The following is a 17,285-nucleotide window of genomic DNA, read 5'->3' as shown; positions in this document are numbered from 1 at the left end:
GTTAATGTAAGTTTTAAATGTTATTATTGTCTAGTTCTTTATAATGTTGCATCCCAATTAAGTATTACGAATCTGAACACTCAATAAAACTCAGCTGTATTTCCCAATGAATAACTAACCAGAAACTCTCTTGTGTTGGTAGATAAAAAAATCTATCATGATTTTTTATGAGTGTCTGTTCTATTTTGCTTTTCTTGTTTTTTTTAACTTTGCTCATTTTCTTTTTTAACATTTTCTTTTAACTTCTTTTTTAACCATCAAATCAAAATTCTCATTACTCCTTTTACCTAGTTACTACTTTGACATATTATATTCCTGGGACATATTATGTAGTCTGTCCCCTATTTACTTCCATAAGTTAATGATTATTATTGCTAAATGATGCTCACTGATTGAGCAAGAACCTGGCTTTATATTTCTATTCTGAAAATCCATTATTAAACAATCTTTCTCACAAATATATCTTACCCATTGCTCTCATATTCCAAAAGTCTTGTTGTTAACATGTGTTGCAGCTTTCTGGGATTTCAAAGCTTCAATAAGATTGGATAGGGGTTTTTTTTGTGTTCACAAATGTACATCACTATAAAACATAGTTTATATAATATAACAATAAAGAATATTAGGAAAATTGGAACTGAAATCATTTACTTACAGATGAGTTAAGAAGTTAGGATGGGGAATTCAAAAAGAAAAGCATTCCTTGATTATTTTCTTAGTTTTTTAAAATTTGTGTTTCCATTTACTATATCCTAAATCTGTACATCTTTACAGCATATACAATTTAAGATAAATATTTTAACCAAAAAATATATAGGGAAATAATTTATCCTGTTTTGCTGAGAATCCTAGCTTTGAGGGCAGAGTTTGGCATGTTGCCACTTTAATTTCGCAGCAATGACTACAAGTGACACAAACTGTTAAATTTACTAGCATGCTGATGTCTCTAATTTGCCATTTTAGGGATAGAACAGCTTGCAGTAAGCTCAGAATTACAGAACTTGTGTGTCAACTATATATCAAAAGTCACAGAAGTTATAGTGAGTCTTGAAAGGAGATAAAGTAGATTTATGCAGGAAAAAAAATAGATAATTAAACATCAATCAAAATGGCATAGCTCACTGGTACCTTCCATCTTTTCAGTACTTGCATTGACAATTGAGCAATATGAACCAATTCCTGAGTTCAGTGTGGAACATTTCACTTAAATAGCACACATGTTTTTTTCAGGGTTATTGGCTATGTCAGTTTGAACCATCTGAGCACATAAATATCTATAAAATCAAACTGTGTCCTTTAATGAATAGACATTTCTTTCCATTTCAAATTCAATCTAGAATACAGGAAAAATATCAAAGGAGAAAAATCCAACTTTTTTTCCAATTTACTGGAAAAAGCAGCAAATCAAGATAAAAAAAGCAGCAAATTTATAGAATTGTAGGCCTTCCAGCAGTGGATGAAATGACTTTGTGCCATTTACACAAAGTAGCATAATCAATAATAATTTATATCAAGAATTCTGGTTACTATCAATCTCTCTAATTCTTTAATTGGCATACACAAGCAGCTGTTTTATATACTTTGATAAAGGGTGGCTTCTTAAATGAATTTTCAGATAATTTAGTTTCTGACAGTAAAACTATATCAGCATGGTTGCTTATTTGAAGTACAAAAACATGAATTATCAATGATCACTCATTCTCATAAATTAACAATCTAATTTTCAGCCTTATATGTGACAATAGTGTTAGAGTCTAGAAACACCTTTAAAAAATGTCATGGAGTCTGGAATAGTATTTTCACAGCCCGAACACCTATAATAGCATCATGTTATTTTAGCACAGAATAGAAAAATATAGGACATAAAATTGGTAAAATGTTGAGGTAATTTCAATAGACATATACTGGGAAAAATTCAAAATCCAGCATTAGCAAAAAAAAAAAAAATACTGGAAAGATATAGGGAAATTGTTTTCAAAATTATCTACTTCATGAGTTTCTTCTATTTAAAAAATGAAGCACGTACTGGAGCATTTCCTTGGGGGAAAAAATTCATAGCAATGACAGCAGAATGCAAGTGCTCACATTTTTCATAGCCTAAAAGAAGCCAAGAGTCTTCACTGCTATTTTTTATCTTAATGAAACTATTGCTAATTATGTCAAAATCTGTGACCCAACTTTTATTTGAAAAAAGCCTGTGATTTTAATTCTTGTTGACAAATATGTTATTTATTTAAATTCTGAGAATTATAAAAATCCTGACATAGCGCCTGTTCCTCCATACTTACATGGGATGCATAAATCCAAATGTAAATACAGTTTTAATGATATGTAAATGATGTTGGATCATTTACATATCATTAAAATCTTTCTTAAGATTTGTTTTCTTAAGGCTGACTGTCTACTGGTCATGATAGTTACAGACTAAAACTCATTGTCTTTGACTTATTGAGGAGCACAATTCTGAGGATATAATCCAATGAAACTCCATTGACAGATTTCCTATAGTCATCTAATTGGCCATTCCAAGAACAGAATAGGGATCTAAATAGATTTTAATTATATATAGCTTTTTCCTCTTTTCAGGAAGATGTTAGAATATACTCCATAATAAATAAAGCACTTCAGTCCTTTATGGTTGGTTGATATTTGTGCCAATTTTCAGCATTAACATAACATGCAGATGACATAACTGTTATCATTAGTTCAAATGACATAAATTGCTATAGTGATATTTTCCTGTTTAATGGATATTCTATATCTATATATTAAGGCAAATTGTCAGTTAAAATAGAGTTTTACAATATGCAATTTTAGAAAGCATGGGAAACATAAATACATATTTATTAGATTTTTAAAATTTTAATATGTTGTTTATTCTATGAAATGACCATATTTTTGCTCTGCACGTAGGTTTATTATTACCTTCTATCATGACAGCAAAAACAAATCTTAGGTGGGAAATGTAAATTATTGAATTATTGCTTGCAAAATTGATGAAAGTCCCTAATCAAAATCAGATTAAATCAAGCAAACACTGGCCTTCAATAATACAGAGGGTTCACACTAGAAGATACTTTCTCCAAGTTTATCCAGAAACGGCTATGTCATTTTAAATTCCACTATTGATGCTACAGAAGGAGACTAACTAGTTGCATAGAGTCCACATGTAGGCAAAATGCTAAAATAATTTAGCAATTGTAATATTTTATTACTGTAAGATCATGAGCCTTGGTGGCACAGTGGTTAGAGTGCTGTACTGCAGGCCACTTCTGCAGACTATCGGCTGCCTACAATTTGGCAGTTCAAATCCCACCAGGCTCAAGGTTGACTCAGTCTTCCATCCTTCCGAGGTGGGTAAAATGAAGACCCAGATTGTTGGGCGCAATATGTTGACTCTGTAAAACTGCTTAGAGAGGACTGGAAAGCACTATAAAGCAGTATATAAATCGCAGTGCAATTGTTATAAATAATAATTAAGGTGAAATCAGTACAAGTAATATAGGTAATATTGGAAGTAATACAACATTATAATTGTTAACATTGTTGAGATGGGAAAAGAAAATGTGACAGCCTTTTCATAAACATATTTGATAAATATATCAGCAGAAAAAACAAATCCAGCAACACAAGCTTCAAGTCCATTGTGCTAATTAAATTGCTTAGGAAGATGTCTCCACATGATCCATTTTACATTTTTCCACTATTTCAAGTATTTATGTGTATGTATGTTTGTATGTATGTTTGTATATATATGTGTGTGTGTGTGTGTGGTGTACATATAGAATGTATGTATGTATGTATGTATGTATGTATGTGTGTGTCTATGTATGGTATTTAGGTTTCTTCGGGTATTTTCCCATGTTTTAATATTTGTGCTTTTTAAAAGCACAAATATTAAGACATGGGAAAATACCCGAAAAAACCTAAATACCATTCATATAAATACCCACAAAAACATAAGAAAACACACATATATATACGTGTGTGTGTGTGTGTGTGCAGGTCTTGGCGTGTTCGGGTCTTTTCCCATGTAAGATTGAGAGTAGCTTGGCGACGTTTTGACGAGGTCCCACTCGCCATCTTCAGGCTGGTGCTTTCAGCTTCGTGCTTGTGTGAGCAAAGCGTGATCTGAGCTGCCGTCTCTCTATAAATACTGGTGGGGAAGTTGGCTGTGTTGTCATTTCTTGATTGGTTGATGGAGTTGATGCTTGCAGATTGGCTGGCTTTTTTGTAAGAACAAGTGTGGCTGAGGTATTGTCTGTGTGTCTATCAGCCTCCTGTGTTGTAACGACCTGGGTAATGGGCTGTGTGATGACCTACTGAGTTCTATTGTTTTGACATCCTGGGTCTTATGCTGTAATCTCCTGGGTTGTAATGACCTGGGTCATGGGCTGTGTGATGACCTTCTGAGTTCTATTGTTGTGACATCCTGGGTCTCGTGCTGTAATCTCCTGGGTCATTGGCTGTGTTGTAACATCCTGAGGTTTTGTGGTGTAGCGTCCTGAGTTCCGTGATGTGATATCCTGAGCGGGTGGCTATGATGTGACGTCCCAGGTTTTGGTTTGGTTCTGAGTCTGAGGCCTGGCTGTGTGTTCATGGTGTGTGTCCGTTTGCTTGGTTTGGGAGTCGGGGTGTGTGGCAGCTGGTGATGCAGCTGTGGTCTGGTTTCTGGACGGTGGTTGCCTTTCATCTATGAGGATGTCACAATAGAACTCAGAAGGTCATCACACAGCCCATGACCCAGGTCATTACAACCCAGGAGATTACAGTACAAGATCCAGGATGTCAAAACAATAGAACTCAGAAGGTCATCACACAGCCCATTACCCAGGCTGATAGACACACAGCCAATACCTCAACCACATATGTTCTTAGAAAAAAGCCAGTCAATCTGCAAACATCAACTCCATCAACCAATCAAGAAATGACAACACAGCCAACCTCCCCACCAGTATTTATAGAGAAATGGCAGCTCAGATCACGCTTTGCTTGCACAAGCATGAAGCCAAAAGCACCAGCCTGAAGATGGTGAGCGGGACCTCATCGAAACATCACCAAGTACTCTCAATCTTACACAGGAAAAGACCCAAACACGCCAAGACCTGCATACCTGTACCCATGAAAATCTACGAAAACACACACACACACACACACCTATATTCTACTATCTATCATCTATCTATCTATCATCTATCTATCTATTATCTATCTATCTATCTATCTATCTATCTATCTATCATTAAAGACAAGAATGATAAAGTGTGAGTAAATCCAACTTACCTATAAATAAATGGTGCTACAGTGGCTGTATTGGGATGGCTGTATTGTTGCTGCTGAGGAAGATGGACAATACTACTTCCTGGGACATGCCCACTGGCTGCAGCCATTGAAGGAGAAGAAAATGATGTACTACTAGCCTCTTTTCCTTCAGAAGATGAGAGACTGGAAGGAACATAGATTTTCTCATTCCCTTGGGATTTTGCCATAGTTGAGGAGTGGTTTCCTTTTGCATTCCTCAGTTTTTCTGTCTCTTTACTTCCTGAAGATACTAGTGAACTATTCTGCTTTGATGTAGGTACTTTTGAACCAGGTTTTGGAATACCACTAGATGAAGGAATTAAACTTTCTTTCTTGGCTGAAGTTGCTTTGCTCCCCTTGGGAATCAGGCTTGCAATTTTTGAGGTCTTTTTGGTGGGTGTCTCAGGCATCTGTTCCTTTTCATCCTTTGCCACCTTTTCAGTGCAAACTTTATTTTTATCTTTGTTCTTTTCTTCTTTATCTTTTGGCTGCAGCAAAGACTTTTTATTGCTGATATTTTTGCTTCCAGTTTTCGGAGGAGTTAATTTAGGGGATATTTTGGTGCTGTTGGTGGTAAATCCAGCAGTACTGAGCCCACCACTGAAGCCATCCACTTCAACACACTCTAAAAAAGCTTCATCATCCTTTCCACTGTTAGCAGGACCTGAATTTGATGATGACAGAGGGGGCCGTAAAACAGTCCGAGCATTAACCAGTTTGAATTTCTCTAACATGGATTTCTGCCCAGACGAAGGTGTTTTAGGAGCTTCAGAAAGAGGTGGCTTTAGCCTGTCTGCAGGTGGTGTAGGTGAGGTTTCAGGGCTCTGCTGCTTCACAGACAGCATGGTAGAGGTGGCACTGTGTTTCACATTCATTGATTTGCTGCGCCAAGGCTTGCTGGCACTTGGAGAGGGGATGGCAGAGACCAGCTGCTGCCCAGTGGTGGTGGGATGCTGTACATTTCCATTTATACCTGCAGATGGGTGAGGACCTTTGGGTGATTCTAGTTGGTAAGAGAGAGAAAGTACAAAGCATACTCAGTGTGCTAGTAACAAAACCTGCCCATGCAAGTAAATAACTGAATAACTGAAACAATAGTAGTATTCCAAAGACCCTATTAATGACTAAAATCATAAGTTAGTGCCAAATCTATACAATCTATAGAATTAACATTATAAGTTGCCCTCTTATTTAGGATGTGAGAAGCAAGTGGGTCTTCTGCTGATGCCAGCCATATCTACCTGCACTTCTGTGTTTACCAAATCAGACCCAATGATTTGCTATAGTACTCTTAATGAACTATCAAATTTGGGGAACTGTTGTAAAGGTTACTGTAGAAATCTTCCATCAAGCTGCATCAGCAGCCAAAGCTGGAAACAGTTTAATATAAAGATGACTAAAGCAATCTGACAAGAGATGGCCAGAACTAACAATAACAGCAAAAACAATGTCCACAAGAAAGGCATTTTAAAAACAATTTGGTCAATTTCAGTCTTTGAATCTACTATTTCTCAATAAAAAAGATTGAGCAATATGTTTCCATATGAGCATGGTTTTGTTTATTACTTAAAAACCAATCATTGTTAGTCAACGTAATATGTTTTTTGAGAGGTTTGGTGTGTATATATTTTACAGTTTTAATGTTTTAGTATTTTTAATATATATTGTTCTCTACTGCTAACCCAATTTCATCCCCAGTAACAGAAGGAATAACATAATGCTCATGAATATATAACATGTTCATTTTACATCTACAACATATACAATTAAAAAGTGAAATTAACAGTTATTTGGAAGAGGAAGTTATGGAAGTTATGGTATTACATGGAATCTGATTTGTACTACATCTCCACACATTCAGTTTACATGGTCATTATTTGCCAGGAAAGTGTTACAAATATTCAGTACAAGGATTTGTGCCAATGACGTAGATCAGAATAGAAGAGTACACGATTGCATTCAGAAAATGTTAATTTCAATTTATACTATCTGAACTAGAAGCTGAGATGTTGGAAAGTTCTATCCAGCACCCTTTTCCAATTTGACATTTTCCAGATAGGTGAGATTTCAATTACTGCAATTTCCAAACAAAATGGCAAATGAGACTCGAATATATCATATTCAATATAATGAAGTAATGCTGAATGGAGACTGAACTACACATTATACTTAATACATTGTTTGGTTTTCTACATGTAGTCATCATTTAGTAAGTGGCTTATATAGTGACCATTTGCAGATACAATAATGATGAAGAGATAACTTTGCATACAGTTGTTGCATTTATGACCTTTGCAGGTCTCTAAAGCAATGGAAAGGGAAGTAAGTTCATAAGCACAGCCACAATTTTACATAGTATGTAATAACTGAGTTGCTGGTCCCAACTGTGGCCATTAAATGAAAACTAACTCTATATTATTTTCACTATTCATGATATTAAAAAGTGGTAAACTTTTTTTAGATTAAAACAAAACTTTCATTGTGAACAAATTTATAATGGCATATTTAATTTTTATTTATGTGCTATTATTCACATAACTATTTTTATTTTTGTATTTTATGACAATTAGTTCTATCTCCAAGAACTAATTTCCACTCCTAGTCAAGCTTCAAAATCCTTTAAAGTCTCTGGTTGATTTCAGTACTGAGTATACATTTTCAAAGCCCAACAAGTTAGATTTGCTGATGAAACATACCACCAATCCCTCTAATTTGTGGCTATAATTGGATTTCACAGCAGAGCTAGTCTTCCCTCCTGTGAATGGTTTGGGAAACTACTGCAAATCTACATCTACAATATAGGATAGACTTGCTATTATGAGACTGATTTTTCCTAATGCTAATATTTTTTTTAAAAAAATCTGTTGCTATAAGGTTAAGCTGCATTCATCACAAATGATATAAAAAACAACATTCATAATATATTGAAATAATATAATTATTTTAAGGATTTTGTTAAAGACACAAAAATAAATAAAGACTCAATTATGGATAATTGTGCAAATTAATTTTCCTCTGAGCATTGTGTTCTTGATTCATTTTTAACTAGAAACTGATTAACTGTTTAAAATACAAATGAAGGCAAATATATTTTTTAAAAAACTCAAATTAATGGAGTATTAGTTGGCAATTAAAATCCAAATATATAATATCTAAAATATTAATAAGATTTCTTATCAGTAGCAGGTAAGTAGATTTCACAAACAAGTTGTCACAACTATGATTATATAAATAATAATTCTGTAGTCAATATATTTTTCTTGCTTATTAAGTCATTCATTCAATCTATATATTGTTGAAGGCCACCAAAATTCTCAGTGATACATAAGATACAGACATCCAGAATAAGAGTGAATAAGTGTGTGTGTGCATGTGTATGTATATGTGTATGTGTATATGGGTGTGTGTGTGTGCAACACTGCATACCTTCCAAGCAAATGACAATTGTGAAACAGTAATAGTTATTCTCCCAGGAAGAATTCTCAATAATACTATTATTTGAAGACATCTACTCCCACCTTGTGGTAAGCATAGTATGTGTTGTTTTAAAAATGTTGTATACTTAAAATTTCATGTTCCTTTACCTTGAAAATTAAGATTATTAGTTAGCATATTTTTATTAATATAATTCTATAAGTAATTGTGTTTAAAAGTGAAAGATATAGAATTTACCATAAGAAGGTAATATGTATCAGTATTTGCATATCAGTTAACACTGTTCACTGTTTATTGTTTAATATCATTCTATATAGGATAAAAAGGATATTTTCACAAAAAATGGTTTCTTGATTGACTAGTCAAGAAGCATTTATTTAGATTCAGACAATCATAGACAAAAACAAAAAAGTTTTGAATCTGATTTTCCATTGCCATAAACTGAAGGAATGTTATATTTATTCAGATAAGGTTGCTTCTCAACAGCAAAAATATTGAAGACAACTTTCAAATTTATGGATGTTATTTTATATTATTGAATAGTCACTTTTGATTTTTGGTTAAAATCAAGAATAGCATCTTGAATGTAATGTTACACACACTGCTTTTAGAATTAAAAAAACATAAGTCTTTCCTAAATTTCTCACTTTGAATATGTGAATAAATAATATATGAATAAAATACCATTTAACTTTTAAAGACTCATGATCATATCCAATTTTGATGTTTAAATCTAATTCTGAAGAATATTTCCATATATACAGTATTGGTATGAGGAGAACCAGAATAAAAATTCTGTGCCATGATGCAGTTTTCTTCAGATAGAATTGAGACATTACTTCAACACCTTATGATTACTCTGGGTCCCATTTTCAAAAAAATGAGTTTTCTGGTTCCCATATTTGAAACAGCCCATGTGGCTCTATGTATACTAATTTAAAGTTCTAGAAAGCTCAAGGCCAGGGCAATGGCAGGAATTGTGGAGGAATCTCCTTAGGCTTTTGGTTCAATAACACAATATCTATTAAGCACTCACCTTTTTCATTTCCATTTGCATATTGCGGAGGTTTGTTTTTGTCAATGCTATTAAAGCTCTGACTTCTTCGATTTAAATTGGAAGCTCCCTGGACTTTGGTACTGCTGCCTGCAGCTGGCACCCGTGAAGGCCCAGGAAGCCTAGAACAGTACAGTACAGAAATAAATGTGTTGCAGTTGCAAACATGTGTAAGGTAACATGGTTTCATAAAAATATTCATAGACCTGATTAACAACAACAACAAACATGCATCTGCTTCAAGGTTAGTTAGCTACTGCCATGGAGTTATCAATCTCAAAAGGTACAAATGGAGGATAGATGCTGTATAGAAGCACAAACACATAAGGACCCTTTTCATTTTCCATTCACAGTGCACATATGAGTCCCTGGATACTTCATATGCAATTCAATTTTTTTCATTTTTTTCTAAGATAATAAAAGTCAATCTTAGTGGAGAGTTTATTTGAGTAATCCTCTGTCTAAACCACTTCTTATATAAATGCTGGTATGACTGCAGAGTAATTATGATGGCAAAAACAACAAAGATAATTGTGGCATTGATAAATAATAAATATGTAAGCTTTAAGGCACCATAATACTCTTTGTTCTTTATCCTGTTTATAGATAGGTATTTGATAATGAGATTACTGATTTGTGTGGTTGAGAAGCTTTTGTCTGGAAATAAAAATCGCTGTATTAAAATGAACCATCCATCAAAGTTTCAGTCAAATATTGCATTTGTTGGTGTTTGCTGCCACCATCTGAAACTTCCTGGTTAGTAAAGTAAATAAAAATGCCACTGTCTACAAACTCACATTATGCAATGTATATTTTTCATGGCCCGGTTTAGTGATAAATGTAGAGATTTTGCAGCATCAATAGAATTTTACTAATATGTAAGTCAGATACTTTTGTTAAAAATGAAAATAAAAACCCCCTATCACCATTATCAATAACTGAAAGATAACACAGCATAAATAGAAAAAAACATACTTTTAATATTTCACTGTGTCTGCCTTTTAACTGTATCCTCTCCAGAAAACCCTGACCTTTTTCTACATAGAACTTATACATTATAAAAAATAGTCTTGCAACTGCTTATCTAATATTTCCATTTCATATTTGATTGCTATGATATAAACTGAAGTTTTATATGTCTGTGTTCAGCTTTTAGGAGAATATGTTCTGGTAGTCACTCTGAAGTTATTTTATCTATGCTTACAAGAAGAACAGATTGTTTCATTTCTAGAGTTTTTTTTAAAACCTATGAACACAATCTCCAACTACCAAGTCAATTATACTTAACTATGTTAAAATCCATGTGAAATATAAAATGTAAGGGCATTTTTCAAAAAATAGAAATTGAATAAATAAATATATTAACTCCATTATTTTATTCATAAAATCATTTTAAGCAACCAAGGAAATGCAAAGTTTAAAGCAAAAATAATTTACAAAAATGTATTTTTGATTAGAAGTTTACAAAATTCCCTTATACATGGACAAACTGCTAATTCCCAGACAGAACAAATTGTGAAGGAGACAAGAGAGTCCATAAGAAATGAGACTGAAAACCTACGACCACAGGTGCACAACAACTGCACTCTGGTATAGCTCATTTCATCTTAGCAACTCAGACAGAATGACTCAATCATGGACTACCAACTGATAGTTCATTGCCAGTAATGAACTGTTTTTCAAGGAATACACATAATCAACACAGACTGAACACGAAAGGAAGAACCAGGTGTCTTTCTTTAGAAAGTAAATGAACTGCAAGCAGTAATTCTAAATAAGAAAGCCACAAAACTGGAAACAGTGACAGGGTTATACGTTGACATCCAGACTATAAAGAGCTGTACCATTTACACTGAAAATATGTTCTGTTTCTAATCACTTTCACAGAAATTATGCTTACCCCCAAATACTTCATTTCATTTAAACCCTTTTAAGTGTCTTTGATATGCACTGGAAAAGCACAAATTGTTTTATTCTCGTACTTTTAATATTCCAGTATTTTTAATATTCAACATAAATACCATATCTACACAGATTGACAGGGATTCTTGAGTCAAGGAGTATTTCCTATTCCAGTTTAGACACTTCAGGATCTCAATCTGCTTTACTTGTATGAATTGTACTTTAGTGCAAAGCCAGAGTCTTTTTTAACAGTTCTTCCTTTATGTGAAAAATGATAATGGAAAATAAATTAGAAGACAGTTGTATACTTCTATTCCCAACCCCACAGACTGCTATATTATACACAGGTCTGGTTTCTTTGTTGTAGTGTTTCAGAATAAGTACTAGTTGTTATTGTTGTTTTTAGTCGGATAAGAACTCTACTAGTCAATTAACCAAATTTATTTTTTACTGAATATAATGGCTTGGTAGTAGGAGCACAATTGAACATACATAGTTTATTCAACAAACCAAGGTAAAAGAAAAAAAAACAATTATCTGAATTAATGCAATGTGAAAATGTGAAAACCCAACCACTGTGAACAGAATAGACAAGCCTAGAAATTAGACTAACAAGCAACCATCAGTTGCAAACAAGATTCTGAAGCACAGCTAAAATTATATTTCAAGCTTTTTACCAGCTGTTTTCCCTCCAAAGAAACTAGAGTACAACTTAAAATTCTAAAACCTTGACTTGAATGTAGCCAGTTAGGATGCAAAATCTAAACTTTGTTTGGTACATAAGATCAAATTACTGCATCCCAGACAATTGAATACCTTTCAATGAGAGGAGCTTATTCTCTATGTGGAAAATTGGTTCTAATCTAAATGTCTATTACTCCAAGCTAATACTCTTACTGCAGTGATTCAATACTTCTGAAGAACATAAAGGCCTCTTAGGTTAAACAAATGTAACCTTCAATTTAAATTGAATTAGAGCTTTTGAGTATAAATTGCCAATAGACACTGAACAACTCTTTTGAAATATTGATGTTACATTGCTAAGCTACATCATAAGGATTTCTCTACAACTATCCTACTGTAGATTCTTTACTGTAGTCATGGCCAGTTTTCTACTAATCAACAGAACATGCTGTAAAACCTACATCTGAAATATTATGATGAAATACCTTAATATCTATTGTGGCTCAGAGAATAAAAATGCCAGTGGGCAGTGACTCTACTAAGCATCACTAGCAAGCAATAAATTAGAGATGTTAACTGACCTAGAAAGCTTTTTTTGACTGGTTGCAATTCCACTGTGATTAGACTGAGTTGTATATCTGGCTGTCAGACTGCATGAGAAGAAACAGAGAAATTGAATTAAAGAATGTTGTTGAGTATGCATAAAAAGCACAAACTTACCACCAACTGATGAGTTAATGCAGAACATGGATAGAACATGAGTAGAAAGCAAACTGAAGAATCAAATGTAATGTTAATAGACAGAGTTTCTAAAATACAAATTATGTTGCTCTTCATATTATTTATAGAGAAACGTCCTCTCAAATGTTGTAATTGCTTTAAACACATCTGAAATCACTGCAGAATTCTCTACCTGGTCCACTTTTATGGTCAAATGATCCTTCAGTGTAGAACTCTATTGTTTATATAAATTGAAGATTAAAATATTTTAAAAGATACCCATTCAAAATCACTAATAGACCATGACTATTTCAGATCACTGAGAAGGTTATATAGCATTTTATGGCTACAGGCTGGGCATATTTTAGAAATGGCAAAGAATCAGTATGACTTTTACCCAGCAGCAGATAGTTATGAATCTTCATTATCATACTCTACAGATTATTTTCCAACTATTTAATAAATTTATTGAGTCGGAAGAAGCTATTCATCCTGTGCTCAATGTAGGAATCCAACTTAAAGCATCAAAAAGATATCCAAAGTCCACTATAGCATACTGTGCAAACAAACTTTGAGTACATTCGCTACATTTCTAAGCACTTGGTTCCACTGCCAAAGTGATCATACTGTTATAAAATAAACCAGTCATCCATAATAATCCAACTCTTACTGCTGTGGAAATATTCTTAGCCAAAGAGTAGAAGATTATTTGTTGTAAGCACATCTCATGCTAGCAACATGGCAAATAGTGAGATAGAAAGTTAAAGATGAAAATAGGTGCTGGACTAGGATTGACAAGAATGTAATAAAGCTAACTGAAAAGTGATGAAAAAGACAAGTGACATGACTTTGTTTGATGTATTAAATAACCCAGGATGTGATATGAATAGACAATTCATTATTTGGTCAACTTCTTTTTGAATTGCATCAAGTCAGAATTCTGGTTTTAAAAAGAAGGCAAGCTGAAAATTTAACTCTTCTAAATAGTTAAAAAAAAACACTAGAGAGCTGATTGAAATTTGGCTGAGATATACAAAGGGAATATGTAGGCAGGCAAGGACTGAAATGGAAAGCAGAAAAATTCTGCCAAACTGAGCTTTATCTAGATTGCTTTGACTTAATGCCTAGGCAAATTATGTATCTATTAGAAATAGCAAACAAAGCAGTGCTGTAGTCTAGCTATTTAGCATTAAGCAAATAGGCAAAAGTTTGGAAAATGTCATGAAAAAATTCATAGGATTTGGATTTAAACTTTGGTATTTTTTTCCAAAGTAACAGTATAACAGTAGGAAACAAGAGTAAAGAATACAGAATGCAGAAAGAATGGCAAAACAGCTTGATTCAGCATTAATTTGCTTATTTACTTGACAGTCAAGCAAAAACAAGACAAACCACAAAACCCTGTTCCATGACAATTTATATAAATCAGTCACTTTCATGTGATCATATTTCACATCAGCAAAAGCTCACATTTAGTTTCAGTTTAAGAGGTATGATTTTCTATATTCTTTTGGAAACAGAAAATGCTTCTATGTGGAATTAAAGCTAAGCAGCATCGAGATTTCTATGCATTGGAGAAGGGACTAAAATAACTGTGTTGAGAGTAATAAAGATACAGCTTATTTTGCAATGAAATAATCTGTTTTCAACCTAAAACTCAGTCCATAAAAACCATAAGAGAAGAAAATGTTGATTGTAAACACTCAAATTATTTTTAGACTAGATGAATGCATTAAATAAATTGCTTAATTAGATTGAAACAGCATCCAGTGCTAAAGTCCATGTGCTGGTAAGCTAAAAAAATAGCTTCCTCAATGTGAAAACCAAAATGTTATTTTATCATTTGTAGTTATCTATCATCTACTATCTGTCCATCTATCTGTAATCTCTCCTTTCATTTCCAAATATTCAATGAAATCATATTTATAGATGCATAGGTAATAAAGATAGACCTACACATAGAAAGAATTAAGGTATACCAATAGGTACATCTTAATATTTTAATTTTATCTCAAGACTAATTTTAATAATCTAAGCATATTTAACATCATTAAAAAAATTGTCTCTCACTAGGACTGATTTTTTTTAACATTCTGAATTGTTCCATATCTGTAGAACCTTAATATCAGGTATGGTAGGAAGCCTACCCTGTTTGGGATTTTAATTTAAGGGATTCTATAATTTAAGAGACATACTTCCTGAGAAGTGACAAGGAAGAATATTTTCACTTTGCCCCAAGCCATTTCTTTTTCTTTTTTTTTTTCATACTTTTATATTTAACATCTTCTACTGCTAAAGGCTAAAATGGCTTCCCTTCCATATACAACCTAAAAGATGAGTGTTATTTCAGTTCCCAGGATCCTGCAAGCTTTTAGGTTATCTTAAGAGTTGTACACTGTAGGCACATGAACTTATGTTATCCAAGTTGTCACTACTACTCTTTAGTCTATCTACTATCAGATTCATGCTTCCTGCCCACAGAAACAATTTTGCCAGCAACTGCATTTTCCAAAAGCTCCTACCCTTTTCTTTTTATATTTCGGAGATGCTTTGCAAATTTGAAAGGTATTACACACTGTTGTAAAATAGGAACTAATTGCTCTTTTCTTCTTTAATTACTCCAACTCCTATTCATTCAGCATTTAGAGAATTAAGGCAAAAGCCAAGTTACAAGACTGGAGACCAAAACTACTTTCCTTTTGTTCTTCCTCACAGATTTTGCAACAATAGAGAAACATAGCAAAGGTCTTGTCTGATTCCTACATAAACTCATCATTAAACACTTAATACTATTCCAACTAAGTATTATTAAGTATTCAGTGTGTAATTTTAACTATTTAAACTGCTGCCTATTTTATTTTTCAGAACATAGAAGACAATGTAATGCCTTTAATATCTGAATATAATACGTAACCCAATATTATTTCTTCCAAATAATTAAAGCATAGAAAGCTTGTTTAAAATGTTAAATTAATTCTAAATAAATGTTTTTTATTTAATATCCTTGAGGCTAGCAAAATGTTCCTAATTTCCTTGTTGCCTCATTAATTCTAGATGTATAAGTATTTGAATATTTTATTTATTGTTAATGATATGTCATTCATGACTACTTACAGAAGAAATTAAATACAGAAAATGATAATTCCCTAATTTGGGTGTGGGACAATAGTTTCTTTGAAAGCATCTAATAGACACATTTTATGTTAAGTGGCCTGATTTCATGGAATTCAGGTTTTGTTTATTCAAAAAGTATCAACCTTGTAATCCCATTCATATAATATATGACAGATAAACTCTAGAATCATCTAATAATGTTACCAATTGCTGGGATGTAGAATAACAAAAAGTTATTGCTGTAAATTTAAGTAATTAATGTTTGTGTTTAGCTATTAATATTATTATGTAGAAAAAACAATGAGAACCATATTGCTCAGAATTATAAACAGAAGTAATAATTTGTTCTATCAGAGTTGCACATAAAATAATGACAGTGTGGGGACCTACAATGGTGTGTATGTGGGGAGAATGTATTTTGAGGCATTACAGTCACTTCAGCATGCACTTTTCTCTATATGGATGTTTTACAACATTCAGTGAATTTTTCTAAGTCTAGAATTTCAGCCCTAGAAATACTGGAAACGTAAGAATATTACCTAGAATGGAAAGGATTTTAATCTATTTTGATTAGCCAAGACAGTGTTGACTGGAGGTCAACAAGTTCCACACAAAATGGAGAATAAACAAAAAACTATTTAACAAGGATTTCACCCTGTAACTCAGTACTATAATTCCTATTTATTTATAATAGTACTAATATTTGTTATTGTTTGATGTATTTGTAAAACTAAGAAAAAGATTAAAAGACTGGTATAAAACTCCTTATAATAATTAAAAATCCTTGAAACTTAAAGAGAAATATTCTATGGAAAAGAGATTCTTTGCCGGAATGTTATTGAAAATTGTAACTTTAAAGTAGAATGAGAAGCATTGTGCAGCTTGCATTTGGGAAGCAACGTGAAACAGTTCATTCTGATCCCTCCTGATCCCTCCTGAAAGTAGCCACCATTTTAGCAAGGAATTGTGAGTGCACTGAAAATGGTGGCCATTCCAGGAGGCAGCCACAGAGCCCAGTGATGATTAGCTTGCCCTCCTTCCCTAACATGGCATCCAGAGGTCTTGAAAAGGTAAG

The 17,285-nt window shown here is 33.1% G+C and overlaps 1 protein-coding gene across 7 annotated transcripts in view; it reads right to left on the bottom strand.

Moving 5' to 3' along the window:
- The window catches only part of NAV3 (neuron navigator 3), a 464,771-nt gene that overhangs the window by 110,330 nt on the left and 337,156 nt on the right, over positions 1 to 17,285 (bottom strand). For 4 of the 7 annotated variants that reach the window (XM_087934487.1, XM_087934488.1, XM_087934494.1 and 1 more), the window contains exons 7-9: positions 12,958 to 13,026; positions 9,773 to 9,912; positions 5,284 to 6,304 (exon numbers count right to left, since the gene is read on the bottom strand). In XM_087934487.1, the coding sequence (XP_087790613.1) occupies positions 5,284 to 6,304; positions 9,773 to 9,912; positions 12,958 to 13,026 (1,230 nt within the window). The remainder of the gene's footprint in view (positions 1 to 5,283; positions 6,305 to 9,772; positions 9,913 to 12,957; positions 13,027 to 17,285) is intronic. The other 3 variants (XM_087934496.1, XM_087934492.1, XM_087934493.1) reach the window with 1 other exon arrangement.

The sequence above is a fragment of the Pseudonaja textilis genome, chromosome 5, assembly GCF_049901715.1.
Source record: "Pseudonaja textilis isolate UNSWEBS1 chromosome 5, rPseTex1.2, whole genome shotgun sequence".
Classification (NCBI taxonomy): domain Eukaryota; kingdom Metazoa; phylum Chordata; class Lepidosauria; order Squamata; family Elapidae; genus Pseudonaja; species Pseudonaja textilis.
The sequence above is the reverse complement of the archived record's forward strand: the minus strand, read 5'-3'. Positions and strand labels throughout refer to the sequence as shown.